An 18413-nucleotide genomic window follows, 5' to 3' on the forward strand; every position below is an offset into this window, starting at 1 on the left:
ACAAAACCATGAAGGCACTTGGAAATTAAACTGGGAAACACTAAACTGACAGAACACACAGCTGGAAGGATGATGGAGATCGACAGCAGACAGGAGAAGACAGAGACAATGTTTACACAAAAGGGAAATCGGGGCAGAGAGGAGGGGAACACGGCTGAAGTCTGACTGACGAGACAGGGGAAGCAGAACTGAACATGATGCACACAGGACAAGAGAATATCACATAAAAAGAGGAAAGAGAGAATCACTTAGTGAGACTCAGATGAACTAAACACAGAGAGTGTGGGACAGAGGAAGAGCAAGAGCGACATGGAGACAAGACAGAGACTTGACATCCATAACCAGACATGACTAACTACATATAGGGGTGCTGGTGAGGACACACAGAGGTGACAAAACTCTGTGAAATAACAACTTGGATCAGGGCTCTGAAAACGTAACATAAGAATCAATAATTCCCCAAAGAGTGAACAAGACCAAACAATGCAAAAAACATAGTACAAAACAAACTTAAAACACTGGGTCAAAGCCCAAGACCATGAAAAATTCAGGACTAGATGTTACAACCCCTGATACTGTAACATCTAGTCCTTTTCCTGAAACTTAATAATTAACACTTACACGATCAGTTTCACTTCATCTTATTAATGATGGTCCAATAGTCCGTTGACTTGTGGGGTGACATTATCTTCTGTCCTTTCATAAAGGACAGCTTGGCTTAGTGTATTCTTTGATAAAGGAGGTACTAACCAAGGGTTGAATAACTTCTTTAGCATGTAATAAATACAAGTCAGTTTTATTATGGCTGCAGTCCAGCTACCTCCTGGTCTTGTTCACACAGATAGGAGCCCTGTTGTTTAAATGTTCAACCACATGTTTAGTTTCGTCATCTGATCTGTCTGCTAAACCACTCATCTTCTTAGCTCTCTTTTTATGCTCAATAAAAGAAGCAATTAGCAAGTGAAACCTCAAAATTTAGGAAAGATGAGGATCTTCTGATTTAATCAAAAACTTGTTATTTATGTAGCCATTTTAAACAGAGGCAGCTACTTACGTAAACACACCACTACATCATCCAGTAAGTGCTAAAGTCTTCTCTGTAAATTCCCCAGTTGTACATTGGAATTTTTTATGGTTTTATTTTCTAACTGGTGATGTACACAGCTGTAAAACGTTATAAGTTGTGTCAGAAAAGCAAAGAACAATTTCACTGAAGAGCTCTGCCCGTTGTCAACCTGAATTTGTAAATGCAGTTGTGGGTCCTCTGTGTGATTCATCAGCAACAACAGAAGGAAACTATTTCCATTACATTGATCCATCACATCATAGAGCCAATGGAATGCAATGTCTTCCACTTAGCAGAGAATCTTATTTTCTTTCAAGATACAGTTGTAGTGTGGCGGACCACTAGGGCTCCACTCACACCCAGTGTATAGGAAGTGTGTTCCTGTGTTTTGTGGCGCGATATGCGCAGTTGATGTTGGAGACGAATAAAGAAGGAGTGAGAACTGAGAGCTCTGTGTCGTTGATGCTTACCTCCACAGCAGGAAACTTAAATAAAAACCTTTTATTTAGTAGAATATGCTAAATTCACAATCTGAAGGCCAACTCTACCAGAGAACGTCAGGAGAAGTTTAAACGAGCAGCTCAGTACTTTCAATAAGTGCTTCAGGATCGACATCCTTTCTTTTTACATTTAAAAAATATATATCTGTACTTTCCCAACCAGATTTTTGGAAATAGAAAGTCAGTTTTCTGTATTGAAGTGTATTTGTGATTAGTCACAAAAACACATAGCCCAAGAATGAATCAATGAATGAATGTCTTTTATTCGAGCAACCAAATAATAAAGTTATTGTAATGTAGAATTACACAAAAAAAGAAAAAACAAGTTTAGCTCGAAAAGGAATGGGATGAAGACAAGCTTTTTAACTCCCACCCCTACAATCTTATCTGAGTTTTAAATTTTGTAGTTGCGCAGTACATTTAAATATTTGTGACATACAATTACGGTTATAAAATTATCGCATTGTCATAATTACAACATATAGTAGTGTAAATATTTAGCATCAATAATACAGTCTTTGTTACCACCGTTGAATATCACAGTCATCACCATCATGGTCATTACATCCTCTCCGTATATTATTTATATTTTAGCTATGAAAATATCAATGAAGTATGCTTCCATTGTATAGTTGTAACTTCATCAATTTTACTTTTAAGAATTAATTCTGGTCTACTGTTTCCTAAAAATGGAGATAACAGTAATAACAACAGCGTAAGACAATATCAACAGTGTCCATTTCAACTCTACAAAATAATTGTTTATATAAGTATTTGTTGTTAACATTCTATATATAAACAAAGAAAAAAGAAAGAAATAATACAAAGAATATATTATTATTTACTATCATGGATAAACAATCACACACTCGATTCCTCTTTGTACCTTGACAATATACATTTTTTGTACCTCGATTTAAACAGATGAATATTTGGACATTGCTTGAGCTCTACATCCATTCTGTTCCAAAGTTTCACTCCACACACAGACACACACAAACTTTTCCTGGTAGTTCTAACTATCTGCCTTTTAAAGTTACTACATCCCCTCAAATTGTAACCTCCTTCTTTATGTGTAAAGAGCTTTTGGATATTTTCTGGCAGTATACCCTTATTTGCCTTATATAGGAGCTGAGCAGTCGAGAATTCAACTAAATCAATCAATTTTAATAGTTTTGACTGCAAAAACAAAATATTAGTGTGACTATAATATCCTACCTTATACATTATTCTTATATAGGGCTGGGCCATATTATACCGTTCACAGTAATCCCGGTATAATGTTAGGCAACGATAGGAAAATGAAATATCGCGATAGAATGGGAGTAAAACGCGCATGCGCAGTGCCTTTGTTTTCATACGCACATGGCCGATTGTTGAGGAACCAGAATTGGTTTGTAAAAATGGTGCAACTTCCATGATGTGGAACTGGTTTGGTGTTTGTCCGTCAGATACACAACAAAGCACATTTTTTTGCAGAACATGCAAGCGGCCGTTGTTATTGTCGTATTTGTCGGACTAAGATGCTCTTAAATCTGGGAGTAATCTGGGTCCCAAACTCCGTATATTTGACTTCAGGTCAAACAACACTGCAGCATCACTGAGAGTTGAAAACTGTCTAAATTATTTCATCTTTAATAAAACGATCAGTATTGCTGCTTTACCAGGTGTAACTATAAAGTTTAACTTCCAGGCATCCATGAAAACAAAAGTTATTACATTTAACGGAGTTAGAAGTTAGCAGGAAGCTAGCGGAAGTTAGCTCGCTAGTTTCGCTAGTTACCTAAGCATGATATAGCATGTTCTGACTGAGAGATTTCTGAAAAAATTCAAACGTACAGCTCTGCTATCACTTCCAACATAAATGAAGACAGGAAACTAAACAGTGGTGACGTTTGTAGGGTTACTGAAGTTGGGCTAGCTGGTATATAATGATGTGCTACGTGATCGCTAGCGACACAGCTATGTTAGCATAACATAACAGTGAAGCTGGAGGACGAACACTAACACTTTTCCACTTATAAAAGTTAACGTGAAGGTTCCTCATGGTTAGAGACAAATGCAATCGCATGGCAGGATGCTGTAAACGGACCAAACTTCAGTCAGGAGAACAACTGAGATTGTCAGGGTCCTGGGACTGAGCGGCCCAGGGTCCCTGAGCAGTTATGTATTATATTATTATTATTATTATTATTATTGTTGTGTATTTTGGTGTTGCTCCCCCTTCCCTGTGCTTGTGTATATGTGTGTGTGGGTGGCTGAGCACTTGTTTATAGGCGGCGTCAGGCCTGGAGGGTGTGGCCCTGCAAGGGGACTGGCCACACCCGAAGCCACACACCTGCTGCTGATCAGGCCTCGTCGGGGGAGCTACTTAAGAGAGTCTTGGAGCTCCCACCGATGCGGGATCATTGCTTGGGACTCCACGTTAGTTACCCAGTTTAGGTTTTGGTCGTGTAGTGTATGCCTGCCATTGTTCAGTGTCCTGACTGCTGCCGCTATTGTTTCCCGCAGGAGGAGCGTGGAAGGCTGAAGGAGCAGCGAGCACCGGGAGTGCAGACACGGGAGCAGAGAGCACTTGGAGGACACGACACGGGAGTCTGGGGAAAAACACGGGGATTTATTGTTGTTTGATATCACCCTCTGTAAATAAACGCACTGCTTGAACTTTGAGCTCCGCGCCTGGGTCCTCCTTCCCCACATCCCCACGGTCTGCCAGCCAGACCGTGACAGAGATAATCCATCCACAATACGAGGTTAGTCATTAATATACTGCAACAACATGGGAATAGATCAGCTGCCAGAGAATTCAACATTAATGAATCAATGGTACAGAAGTGGAGGAAGCAAGAAGAATGAGTTTAATAAAGTTTGATTTATCTGACTGCTTTGTTTCGCTTAATGTGCCTTATAATCCCGTGCACCTTATGGTCCGAAAAATGCGTACTGCACACTGCAGTTTAATGTTGCAAAGCACCTCTTTTTAACTTCAGTGGTTATTATACATGGTTATGCTCAGGATATGTCAGCCCATTTCTACTGGAAATGCCTTTGGGTTAAACTTTCAGCAAGGAATTTGCATTTGCACTGATACATTTTTATAAAGCTTTAGTGTACATAAAAACCAGCTTCTTGTTTACGTGAAAATAAATGGAAGGTTGTCTTTTTGCGCTAGTAATGTTGTGGAGTATTTTGTCTCGCATCAATTATATCGTCAGTTATATCGTTATCGCAAATTTTCAAATATATATCGTGGGGGCAGGGATAGCTCAGTAGGTAAAGTGGTCGCCCCATGATCGGAAGGTCGGCGGTTCGAATCCACTTAACGGCTACCCTGAGGTACCCCTGAGCAAGGTACCGTCCCTACACACTGCTCCCCGGGCGCCTGCTTAGTGGGCTGCCCACTGCTTCACTGAGTGAATGGGTCAAATGCAGAGAAAAACAAGTAATTTCCCCATGGGGATCAATAAAGTATCCATTATTATTATTATTATTAATATTTTTGGCCATATCACCCTGCTCTATTCTTATAGCACATTTTTGTAGTATAACCAGGTGTTGCAGAGAACTTTTGTAATTATTGCCCCATACCTCTACACAATAAGTCAAGTATGGTAGGACTAGTACACAGTATAACAAAAACATTGCATGGCAGTTTAAGAAGAACTTGGCTCTATTTATGATTGAGATACTTTTGGACACTTTATTTTGTATATGTCTGATGTGTGATTTCCAGCATAATTTGCTATCAATCATTACTCCCAAGAATTTTATTTCTGATACTACATCTATGACTACACCATCTATTTTTATCACAGTATCTTCATTTACATTGTAATTCCCAAAGAACATTACCTTGGTTTTGCTAAAATTTATAGATAATTTGTTAACATCCATCCATATTTTTAATTTCCTTAACTCATTGTTAATGTTAAGTACTAGGTCACTATGGTCGTCGTTAGAATAAAAAATATTGGTGTCGTCAGCAAATATAACTAATTTTAATAACTTTGATACATTAAATATGTCGTTTATATAAAGGTTAAATAGAGTTGGTCCCAGAACTGATCCTTGTGGCACTCCACAGCTAATGCCCAAGTACCCCGATTCAAACTCGCCCATCTTCACATACTGCTGTCTCTCAGTCAAATAACTTTGGATCCATTTCAAAGCCACTCCCCTAATACCATATCTGTCTAATTTTTTAAATAATCTGCTATGATTAATCGTATCAAATGCTTTCTTCAAGTCAATAAATATCCCTGCTGCATGTCTTTTTCTATCCAGACTGTTGGTTATCTCTTCTATTGCATCAATGATAGCCATTGAAGTTGACCTTCCTGTCCTAAATCCGTACTGACTTTCATTAATTAGTTTATGTTTGTCAATAAATTTACCTAGTCTATTATTATAAAGTTTTTCTAATATTTTAGAAAACTGCGGGAGCAGGGACACTGGTCGATAGTTAGTGAAGATGTGTTTGTTTCCACTTTTATATATGGGTATAACTTTAGCTATTTTCATTTTCTTTGGGCATTTCCCCGTTTGAAATGATAAATTACATATATAAGCTAGAGGTCTGGCAATGCTATGTATGATTCGTTTAACTAATGTCATATCTATACCAAAACAATCAGTAGAGGTCTTGTTCTTACAGTTGTTAACTACATCTAAAATATCTAATTCAGTAACTCCCGACAAGAACATAGTCTTTGAGTTTATTTCTATCAGTGACATTTCGCTGTGATTACTTTTTGGAATTGTTGTAGCCAGTTCCGGTCCCACATTTACAAAAAAGCTGTTAAAGCACTCCACCATCTCGTTTAGATTGTAATTGTAACTGTTATTATTAATGAAATAATCTGGATATGAGCACTTTTTTGTGTTACCTTTAATAATAGTGTTAAGTATTCCCCATATCTCTTTAGTGTTGTTTTTATTTTTGTGTATTAAATTAGTATAGTATAATTTCTTACTAGTTCTTAATATTTCCATTAGTTTATTTTTATATTTTTTATATCTATACTCTGCTTCTTCAGTTCTTAGCTTAGTGAATTGTCTATATAAAGAATTTTTCTTCTTACAGGCCTTGTGTAATCCTTTTGTTAACCACGGGCATTTAATAGATTTATTGTTGATACTGAATTGCCCGACTGGGCAGTTTTTATCATACAGGCAGTTGAAGATATCCAAAAATATTTCAAAAGCACTATCCACATCATCTGCAGTATACACTGCATTCCAATCCTGATTCATCAAGTCCTGATAAAAGAGATTAATTGCATTTTCTGTTCTTACTCGTTTGTAGATATATTTCTGAGGTACTTTCTTGCATACACTCTTAACGTCATACACTATAAATATTGGCAGGTGATCAGTTATATCACATACCATTAGTCCGCTAGCAATTATTAACTCTAAATTATTTGTAAAGATGTTATCAATAAGGGTAGCATTGGTATTGCACTAAGTTTTTCAATTGACGTCTATAGACGTCAATGGCAGTGAATGAGTTAATTGAGGAATTATATTCTTTTTCAGAATAATATTTACATTCATTTGGGTTGGCTAATAGGAAGTGGTTGTCAGGGTCTAATTGATCTTCTTGATCTAAAGCATTATGATCAGTATATTCGAAATGCTTCAATTCCAAATCCTCAAGGTTTAAACTCCGTTCTTGTGTTTCTAATTCATCTTTTGTCAGATTTAAGGAGTATTTAGATGTCATTGTATGAGTTTACGCTCCCTTAACTGACACAGGTTGTGCAGACCCTCAGTAGTATTCATTCATATTTCTTCAATTCCTCTATATCTCTGATAATCACCACTTTAGCTTCCTCAGGCGTTCCTTTCAGTTTGATGTATACCTTACAGTTCATGACCCAAGTATTCTGTATCTTGCCCTGCTTCCTCATGATTCTGGCTTTTTTAGCAATGTCCGCATTTCTTTTAATCAAATGATCATTCAGATAGACGTTAGTACCTTTTAGCTTTTTCCCTTGCTTCATTAGTGCAACTTTGTTTTTTCTGCTGACAAACCTCAGGAACACCGCCGGCATGTTGTTCTTCGTGGGAAGAGGGTGACAGGCATCAATGGTATTTACATCCAAGTGTATATTTTTAGACGGAAAAAAAGACACCACCTGTTGCTCCGTCGAGTTCTCCTCCCGTAAGCTGGGTTCTTCATTGTTACCGGAGGTCACAGCATGAGCATAAGAGCGGGGTTTGATCTTAATCCCAGTCACAATAACATCATTTATCCTTGAGTATTGCTCCAAATCCTCAACTTTCTTCTCTAGCTCTGTTATTTTTTTTGTCCCGCTCAGCAAGGCGTACCCGCAACTCTGTAACTTCCTGCACTAGGTTAAGTATTTTGTCTTGCTTAATTTTGATGTCATTTACATCCTGTGATAGGAAGTCCAGTGATCTTTTGATATCCTCCGCCTCCTCCAAGGCTGAGTTTTTCTTAGGTGGCATTGTCAGGGGTAGTCCAGAGTCTTTAGCGCCGAGACTACCGATGGCTTCTTGATTAGCTGATTAGCCACAGTCCAAAGTTAGCTGTTGTGCTAGTTATCTTCTCCCTCACCGAATGTGAAGACCGATCATTTAAAGATGATCAATTTCCACCACAGCACAATCAGTACTTTACCTCACACTGCACATTCAGAAGAAAAAATGTTCCCCCAAAGGTTCTTTAAACTCTGAAACAACTTGAAACTAAGATAAAGAATAAAAACAGCGAGGGATCATCATCATCATCATCAACAACTTTATTTATAAAGCACTTTAAAACAACCGCAGCTGACACAAAGTGCTGTACACTGGAACTGTAAAATAAAATTACATGAGATATAAGTAAAAACCAAATAAAAGAAGAGTGAAATCATTAATTAAATAACTACTTCAATTAAAAGAGAAACTAAGTCTCACTGAGGTTAAAAGCCAAGGAATAAAAGTGGGTTTTAAGACGTGATTTAAAAGTGGACAGTGAAGGGGCCTTTCTAACGTGCAAGGGCAAATTATTCCATAATTTTGGAGCCACAATAGAGAAGGTCCTGTCCCCTCTGAGCTTCCTCCTGGATCTCGGTACCTCCAGGAGCAGCTGGTCAGCTGACCTGAGAGACCGACAGGGTATGTGGAAATGAAGAAGCTCAGAGAGGTAAGGCGGGGCAAGACTGTGAAGGCATTTAAAAACAAACATAAGAATTTTAAAATTAACTCTAAAAGACACAGGCAGCCAGTGCAGAGAGGCTAGCACAGGGGTTATATGCTCTATTTTTCGAGTTCCTGTTAGGAGTCGTGCAGCCGCATTTTGAACCAGCTGCAGACGTGAGAGCAATGACTGACTGACCCCCACATAAAGTGAGTTACAGTAGTCCAGGCGGGAAGAAATAAAAGCATGGATCACTGTTTCAAGGTGCTGCCTCGAAAGAAAAGATTTTACTCTTGCCAGTCGCCTTAAATGATAAAAACTGGACTTCACCACTGCTCTGATTTGGTTGTCCAATTTAAAATCACTGTCCAACTTAAAACCAAGGTCAGTAACAACAGATTTAAAATAGACTTCCAGGGATCCTAAAACAACAGAGGAGGACTCACAGGGACCACTGGGTCCAAACACCAACACTTCTGTTTTCTTTTCATTAAAATTTAAAAAGTTTAGAGCCAACCAAGCTTTAATGTCATCTAGACATGTCAAGAGAGGTTTTATGGAGATGCCATCCTTGTGCTTTAGTGGCAAATAAATTTGGCAGTCATCGGCATAACAATGAAATGAGATTCCATGCCTTCTAAAGATAGAACCCAGAGGCAATAGATACAGTAAAAAGAGCAGTGGCCCTAAAATTGAGCCCTGTGGGACGCCACATGACAGAGGAGCAGAAGATGATTCGTAACCGAGAAGGCTGACAGAGAAAGTTCTATCTGACAAATAAGACCTAAACCAATTAAGTGCAGTGCCACCAATACCCACTACATCATGTAATCAAGAAATTAGAATATTGTGGTCTACGGTATCAAAGGATAAAATACAGAAAACAATATCAAGATTAAACAACCCCAAAATCAAATAGAATATTTAAATAACAAAATAAAATCTTATAAAAGCTGGGCCATGACACAGGACATGTCAGTGTGTGTGTGTGTGTGTGTGTTCTTCCGAATCCTAACTCCTGTATATTTTTAAGATAAATAAACTGTGAGAAGTAAAATGCACAAAATGTTGAATGTATGAAAAATTATACAACTCAAAACATATATTCAAACTGATATTTAAGGAGTGAAGGGTTGTCTTAGCTAGCCACACCATTGCTTTCTCTGCCTTTATTTTATTGTCTCTTTCCTTGCACAAAGCTTTCAAGTAATGTGAAGTCGTGTTAACAGAGAGCACCCAAAATGGTACAATGCATGTTGGTGGCAAAAATTCAGTCACAAAACTATGCTTTTACATTTTTATGTGACTTTACAGAAATCCTGTTGTATTGCGGATGCTGTTTTCAACTAATTTGTTGAAAAATTGAAAAGAAAGGGGAAATTAAAATAGAAATCAAGTTGTGTTGTGCTGTGTTGTTATTTTCTATTCCAGTTTGATTCTAATACTTTTATTCAAATCTATTTAGTCTACTTTGAATAATTGAAACCATTGCAACAATTTCTATTTATTAAAAAAAACCCACTGCAAATTAGTGTTAGTGTTGTTTTAAAACAGAAGACGGCGATGATATACACACATCACCAGCCTTCCTGCTAGTGACATCTAGTGGTTTCTTTGGGGTATTGCAATTAACCCTGCTCCGACCCTGCTCTGATGAAATGCTGTCTGGTTTTTAAGAAGAGTAAGGTACAGGGGGCAATCGCAGAAGTAGAACAGTGATGATATAAATGGGAGTTTAAATTCTCAGTTGATAAGACTAAAATAATGTTTTTTACAAGGAAAAGAGTTGGGGAGGAAATCAACGTCAGATTAAATGAACAAGAATAAGAAAGATGTCTGAAGGTTCTCAGTCCTCCAGGTCATCGTAGTCTAAGGAGCTTGGAAGCATCTGAATTTCTTTAAGTTGCTTGAAAGACATTTCACCTCTCATCCGAGAAGCTTCTTCAGTTCCAGGGTCAAATGGTGAATAATAAAAAAATAAGAAAGATATGCTGTGAAGGTTGCCACGCCACTTAAAGAAATCCAGATGATTTTCTCTTGAAGCTCTTTAGACTAAGAATAAGAACGGATAAAACAATTTACATTTCTGAGGTTATGGTTTGATCAAAGGGTAACATGTGTAGTACATATTCAGAAAATAATAGACAAATACAAGAAAGTGTTAAATATGAGGTGCTTAGTGGGAACTGAATGGGGGGCTGATATGACATTTTTTAAAGCTGGGTTAATTACATCAGTATTAGACTATGGGTGTATATTATATAATTCTGCAGCCAGAGCAAGTCTTCATAAGTTAGATAGTATCCTATATCAGGCAACTAAGAGTCTGCAGAGGTGCATTCAAAACAACCTCGACAGCAGCAATACAGGTAGAAATGGGAGAAATGCCATTAAAAAAAAAAGGAGAGAGCAACTAGCACTGAATTACCGGGCAAGTCTACAATGACATCCAACAAAAACGATTTTCCACCCCTGCTGGGAAAAAATGAAAAGAGAATTGATGACCTTTGTGTGGCCAGTAGGACAGAAAGCCATTGAACTTACTCTGGACAAGATCAACACGAGTCAAACAGTTATGTTGCCTACAAAACCACCTTGAATGCTCCCTGATGCAGTAGTAGATTTCACACTATTGAACAAAAGGGGTTTTATTTAAACTCTCATACAGTGCAGGAATATATTAACCAGTATTGCAATTATGTCAAAATATACACAGACGCAAGAATATAGCCAACCAAAGTGGGATAGCATTTGTTGTTCCTGAATTTCATATCAACGTAAGGAAAAGGATCAGTGATGATTTATCAGTGTACACTGAGAAATGGTTTCAATACTGTTAGCTGTCCAGTGGATTGAAGATGCAGACCACTAAGATCTGTGATATGTTCAGACTCAAGTTTATCAATGGCTAGTTTGCAAGACAGTCATTCAGACTGCAGAGCTGACATTCTGATAGAGATTCAAACATTATACAGAATTACTATGAAGGGACTTATGGCAAACAGAACAGCGAAGGAAGCTGCAAAGAGACCGGTGGTGGATATGGATATCAGTGTTAGTAGAAAAAAGATTAAGAGTAGAATACGGCACAAAATGAAAGAAAGGTGCCAAAAGCCATGGGAGGAAGAGAGGAAAGGCCGGAGGTTTTACAAAATCCAAAGGAAAGCAGGAGAAATTAGAAGCACAGAAAGGACAGGAGAGAGGAGACAATTATATCTTGACTTAGATTTGGACACACCGGTTTGAATAACACGTTGCTTTTAATAGGGAAACACCATACAGTGTGACTGCAGTCGAAAATAGGAAACAATAGAACATGTTTTATTGCATTGTCAGAATTATGATGCTGAAAGATGATAACTGATCAAAAAGCTTGTCGATATGAAAGTGAAATTGGACTTGGTTGATTTATTTCATAAGAACTCGAGAAGTGAAAGTTTTCAGACCATATTTTGGGCAGACTCATTTGTTTGGGAAGGATTTGAATTTTTTGGTGGGTTTTTTCTGTCATTGCACACTCCACACCAGTGGGTGGCGGTAATGCACCATGTTGCTGTTTGCCAATCGCCAATAAACAATATAAGGAAGAAGAAGTGCCGTTCCGGTTTACGCGACACTTTCCTTTCGAGCAGCGAACAATTCAAAGAAGTCATGTCTAAAGAAGGAGCTGATAAACCCAGACTAACAGCGGGGGAGGAACAACTCATCCGCCACCGAAAGAATCTCGATTTCTGGAAGAAAAATGCAGCCCAGATCCGAACCCGCAACCTGCTGACAGGCTTGTCTATAGGAGCTTTTGTGGTCGGCATCTGTATCCTTCACAGGTCGCTTAAAGAGTGAATGACAGGAGTGTTTGGGTGCTTAGACTAAAAACAGTCCATGTGTTCAGCACTCCTCAGAGAAAGGGGAGAGGTGAGGTTTAACAAGCAGACTTACAGACCCCGTGATGGGAATGCAGAGCAGTTCATCGGGATGTGTTCACAGTAAGTGTAAATATGCGGGTCTGCAAATTCGGCTTAAAAATGTAAATATTAAACTTTATTAAAGATACAGTCTGTTTAACAGAGTTGGTCATCAGACTTGTTAAAAAAAACTGAGTGCACTTAAATTTATTTATAACACAAAACAGAATTATAAATAATGCACAGGCAGCATAACAAATGTTACTTGTTGAAACTGTAGCTCTGTGAATGCATTTAATTTTAGGGAGAAGTCACCGCATTCAGTTTTTATTTGTTTTTAACCCGTTAAAAAACAATGTTGTGCTTTGATTTATGGACAAGAAAGAAACACACTATGAAAATATTTAGTCTCTAACTGCAGATGATGACTTTTGCTACTGACGAGAAATCACCGATCGTTGTTCTATTGCTTCAGATTTATAGTGATATATGTGAAACGTCGTAGTTAAGGGGATCGGATGGATAGCCTGACAGCTGTCCACTATTAATGGCAGAACAAAATCACCCTGCCCTAAACGTGTGACATGATGCCCTCTTAGTTTAGTGTTAAAGGGCAGGTGAGAGAGTGTTGTGTTTTTTGTGTTATGACAACACGAAAAAATGTAGTTGTGTTAGTCCTGCTGCAAGCCCTTTGCAGTACATGTTAATAAATAAGTACAACATTTTTAGTTACATTTCAATAAAAGGTTCAGTAATCTCTAAACCTATAATGTTCTAACGCAGGGGTATCAAACATAAGGTGCAGGAGCCACAACTGGCCTGGTAAAGGCTTTGATCTGACTTCACTGGAGAGTTTTGGAAAAGGAGGGCATACCTTTTGAACTTTTGACTGTAATTTTACAACTTTATGTTTACTGATAAACATTTAGCTGTTTTAGGTACATAAATGTAATAGATTTTACAAAGGAATGATGGGAACGTTTATGTTTTTTCCATTATCTGCTATAGAAATATAAAAAATATAGAAAGGAGAAAAAAGTTTTGTCTGAATAAATAAAAAAAACCTATGATACTTTTTATTTTATATTTACAGGATAGTGTGGAACTGTTCATATTTGCTTCTTATAATTTAAGCCCAGAATGTCATGCTGAGAAATTTCTTTTATTTTCTACAACAGTATTTCTGTGTATTTAAGCTTCTTTACACTGACAGAAAGATGAGTTTCACTGGTCCAGCCCACTTAAAATCAAAGTGGGCTGTTTCTGGCCCATCATGTAAAATGGCTTGGATGTACCTGTTCTAATTGCTTCCTCCAGTCCAGTAGGTGCATTTAATAGAATGTGTGTGTGTGTGTGTGTATATGTATGTATATATATATATATATATATAATTATAATAGAAACTTTACAGGAAAATAAACCAAGAAATCATGATTGATTTGGAATAATGAGAACATGAGGGTTTCCAGTTAAAACACGAGTTAAACTACACACATGTCTCTTTTAATGTTTCCTTTAACCTGCAGTTTCCCAGTTAGCTACACCATCCTGTCTGTGAAACAGGAGAGAGTTGTGGAGGAACTGGATGAGGAAGCTAGGATCCACATCATCAGAGGGCCACGGACTGGTGCCAACTCCTGACTCAGTTGGAAAAAAATAAAAGCAGATATAATCTCATATATATATATATATATATATATATATATATATATATATATATATATATATATATATATATATATATATATATATATATATATATATATATATATATATATATATATATATATATATATATATATATATATATATAATTATAATAGAAACTTTACAGGAAAATAAACCAAGAAATCATGATTGATTTGGAATAATGAGAACATGAGGGTTTCCAGTTAAAACACGAGTTAAACTACACACATGTCTCTTTTAATGTTTCCTTTAACCTGCAGTTTCCCAGTTAGCTACACCATCCTGTCTGTGAAACAGGAGAGAGTTGTGGAGGAACTGGATGAGGAAGCTAGGATCCACATCATCAGAGGGCCACGGACTGGTGCCAACTCCTGACTCAGTTGGAAAAAAATAAAAGCAGATATAATCTCATATATATATATATATATATATATATATATATATATATATATATATATATATATAATTATAATAGAAACTTTACAGGAAAATAAACCAAGAAATCATGATTGATTTGGAATAATGAGAACATGAGGGTTTCCAGTTAAAACACGAGTTAAACTACACACATGTCTCTTTTAATGTTTCCTTTAACCTGCAGTTTCCCAGTTAGCTACACCATCCTGTCTGTGAAACAGGAGAGAGTTGTGGAGGAACTGGATGAGGAAGCTAGGATCCACATCATCAGAGGGCCACGGACTGGTGCCAACTCCTGACTCAGTTGGAAAAAAATAAAAGCAGATATAATCTCATATATATATATATATATATATATATATATATATATATATATATATATATATATATATATATATATATATTTCTGATCAGCTTTCTGCATTACTGTAAGCCTAATGTGCTGTGAATAAAACACTGATGCCCATCTTTGCATATAAATTCTCAGTAAATTTATAAGAAATCTCTAAATGAAACAGTTAACATAGAAACAGGTTTCAGTTTATGCAGTGTATTTCCAATAATAAGTCCAGACTAGAGCATTTTAGTCATTGTATATCAGTGGCATATTCCAGAACAGTAGAAAGTGTCTCAGTAAAACTAAAGAATTCAGCTTTCAAGAAAAAAATGACCAATGTTTACTTAGCATTATACAGATATGGTAATCACATAGCTCTTTTCTGCTCATTCATTCAGTGCATCATTCACACAAGCACGCTTTCCTATGCTTAGGACGCTGATTGATGCATCTTAGTGGCAACTTGGGGTTAGTATCTTACCTAATATTTGGCGTGCAGACTGGAGCAGCCAGGAATTAAACTACCAACCTTCTGATTAGCAGGTGAGTTGTGCTACCTCAGCCACAGCCACCCAATATATTTATGTAAGATCCCAATTTTGTGTATAAAAAGTAAAGCCCATAGCTCAATCAACAAGCAACTTAACTCCCAAAACATTTTTGTACACATAGCTACATGCAGGCTAAATGTATTCAGTTTGCAAGCAACCCTGCTGATGTCAGCAAAATATCTAAATGTTCATGACTGCACAGTAAGAAATATGAGCTCTGTGCCATTTATGTATGCATAGCCTAATGTGAACTGGATTTCTGTAGCCATGTGCTGTAAGCTCATTCATTCAGGTTTCCTAAAAATCTAGGACAAAGTGCTCTGGATTTAGATCAGCTGATTTGCTCATCACGTCTCATAAATATGAAGCATACTTGAATTATACAGTCATGTGACTCAGTGCAGTCCTTTGAAAAACTTAAGCACATCCCATTATTCAGTTTGCAGGACTACCTTTAGAATACAATAGAATAGCTCCTTTTTGGTCATTATACAGGGTGGGCCATTTGTATGGATACACCGTAATAAAATGGGAATGGTTGATGATATTAAAGTCCTGTTTGTGGTAGGGCTGTGCGATATGACCAAAATCTCATATCCCGATATAAGAATTCTATCCTCCCGATAACGATATAAATCACAAAAATGTAACATTTTCTGTAAAGGCTGTGAATTTCGGGCAGCTCGACTTGCGTGAAGTGTTTCCAGCTGGGCGTCATGTAGCTGGAGTTTTCTTTGTGAGTATTTATTACACAGTGTGCTGCGAGTAAAAGCCTGTTCTAACGTTTGAGTCTAAGGTTTATTTTTTAGCACCCGGGCCCTATTTCAGGAAGCCGGTTTAGAAAACTCAGAGTGAAAAACGATACTCAGGGTGAGTAACCCCGAACTGTCCAACTCGGAATATTCGGTTTCAGAAAGGCTGATAACAATTAGTTCAGTCAACGCGGAGTTGCTTTAACCCCAAGTTAAGCGCGCGCACGAGGATACATAAAGCCCTGATTAGTGGAGCACAGATTAAGCGAGTCACCATGGAGACGGAGGGAAAGAAGGCGCGGTCAATGTATTTTACAGCGCTTGAGGCCGAAATTCTGATGGCAGCATATGCCGATAACATGCAAATTTTGCGGAAAAAAAGTAACACAGCCGCAGCTGCAAAGGAAAGGGAGCATGCATGGCAAAACATAGCCGACAGAGTCAATGCGTGAGTGTTAATTTAAACATTGATCGAGGGATTTCCACCCCTTTAACACGTTATTTCATTTTATTTTATTTTATTTTGTATTTCATACATTTTATTTTGTGATGTGATGTGAGCGCAGGTGCAACCCAACAGGCCCCAAACGTTCCTGGCAGCAAGTAAAAATTAAATATAAAAATATAGTCCAAACAGGTAAGGTGTAATTGTATTATGAGCCATAGTGCTTGGTCTGTTTGTCCCATGTAAATCGATTGCAGTTAGAGGCTACATTAATTAGAGGCTACATTAATTTCCCCTCTGTAAGCACTTATTGAAATTATTTGCTTACTCTGTATGCTCAAATGTGACCCGTTATAGCCAACAGAAAAAAAACAGAGGCCCGAAAAACAGGTGGGGGTCCTCCACCACCACCACTCACAGAGCCTGGCCACTTGGCTTCCACATTTGTGATAATGTTGGCAGCACCACATGTGATCTTCACAGTGCAGAGAACACAAATTAGCATCCATTACTATAATGAAATAATTTGTTAGTTTGAAATGCTACAGGGAGCTATGTACCTGCACATTAATGCTGTGGAAAGACTTCCTGTTCACATAGTCTCCTTCATTTACTGAAGGAGCAATGATTGGAATGTGAGTGCCATCTATACAGCCAATCACGCCTGGGAACCGTGAGAATAAATGTAAAATTTAAGTAGTAGTTCAAATATCACCACATCATGAATTAAGTTTCGTTCATCCTGATACCTGCAATTTTGTGGAATCCCTCTTTGATAAATCTTGTGGGTCTGTGACCGGGGAACACCACAGACGAGTACAGGAGACGTTTCAGTGCAACTGTAACATTCCTGACTGCCCGACAGACGGTAGCCTTGGAAACGTGCTCAGCGTCACCAATATTATACAGGAAGCTCCCGTTTGCAAAAAACCGAAGTGCAATACAAATAATATGTACAGAACTGAGAGGATGTCCGCGATGTGTCACATGAGCAATATTAGGCCTGAGGATGTTATTCAAATAAATTATAGATTGTGCTGAAAAACGGTAACGTTCACACAGGAAATCATCAGGAAATGATAAAATGTCCAAATGGGCTCTAATCATTCTCTCCCGGCGGAGAGCTCTGCGGAGAATTTGGGCTTCAACATCTACTGGCTCTTCAAGGAAGGAGCACGCCATGTCTGACACTTCCTACAGTCAGGTTTCTGACAAAGAGGCGGAGAAGGTCAGGGTTAGTAGAAGTAAACCTGCTAGGGGGCAGGTTAGCTTCACGGAGTGTGTCGTCATAGTAACTCACTCAGTATTAATCTAAACTCGCTTTGTGAAACCGAAAACCCAGAGTTTTCGTTAACCCAGGGTATACTTACTCAGAGTTTGCACTAAACCGGCTTCCTGAAATAGGGCCCAGGCTGCTCTTTTTTTGCTTCTCATCCGTAAACACTCTGCATCTTTCACGTGATTCAGTTTATTTTGAAAAGTCTCAACAGGATCTTGAGCTTTATTGTGAAAGGTTTATGTGGAACATAAACAAGCGGACACGCTATGGTGTTACCATCGTTGTTGCTAACGACAACGCATAAAAACAGGCGCTTGTCCGTCTG

At 37.8% G+C, this 18413-nt stretch overlaps 1 protein-coding gene and 1 long non-coding RNA gene across 2 annotated transcripts in view; both read left to right on the top strand.

The window, feature by feature from the left end:
- The window catches only part of LOC146710646 (uncharacterized), a 5096-nt gene extending 359 nt beyond the window's left edge, over positions 1–4737 (top strand). Inside the window, exons 1-2 of the long non-coding RNA XR_014919981.1 lie at positions 1–3990; positions 4078–4737. The exon at positions 1–3990 is cut by the window's left edge and continues 359 nt beyond it. This is a non-coding gene — a long non-coding RNA (uncharacterized LOC146710646). The remainder of the gene's footprint in view (positions 3991–4077) is intronic.
- A 7557-nt stretch (positions 4738–12294) lies between these two features.
- coa3b (cytochrome C oxidase assembly factor 3b) lies at positions 12295–14263 on the top strand. Its single transcript, XM_085455368.1, has 2 exons — positions 12295–12527; positions 14153–14263. The coding sequence occupies exons 1-2, from the start codon at positions 12368–12370 to the stop codon at positions 14257–14259; spliced, it is 267 nt and encodes an 88-aa protein (XP_085311494.1). The 5' UTR covers positions 12295–12367; the 3' UTR covers positions 14260–14263.
- The last annotated feature ends 4150 nt before the right edge of the window (positions 14264–18413 follow it).

This window comes from Copadichromis virginalis, linkage group LG4 (genome assembly GCF_057382275.1).
Source record: "Copadichromis virginalis isolate Kocher_CV1m ecotype Utaka linkage group LG4, C_Virginalis_male_GT1.1, whole genome shotgun sequence".
Lineage (NCBI taxonomy): Eukaryota > Metazoa > Chordata > Actinopteri > Cichliformes > Cichlidae > Copadichromis > Copadichromis virginalis.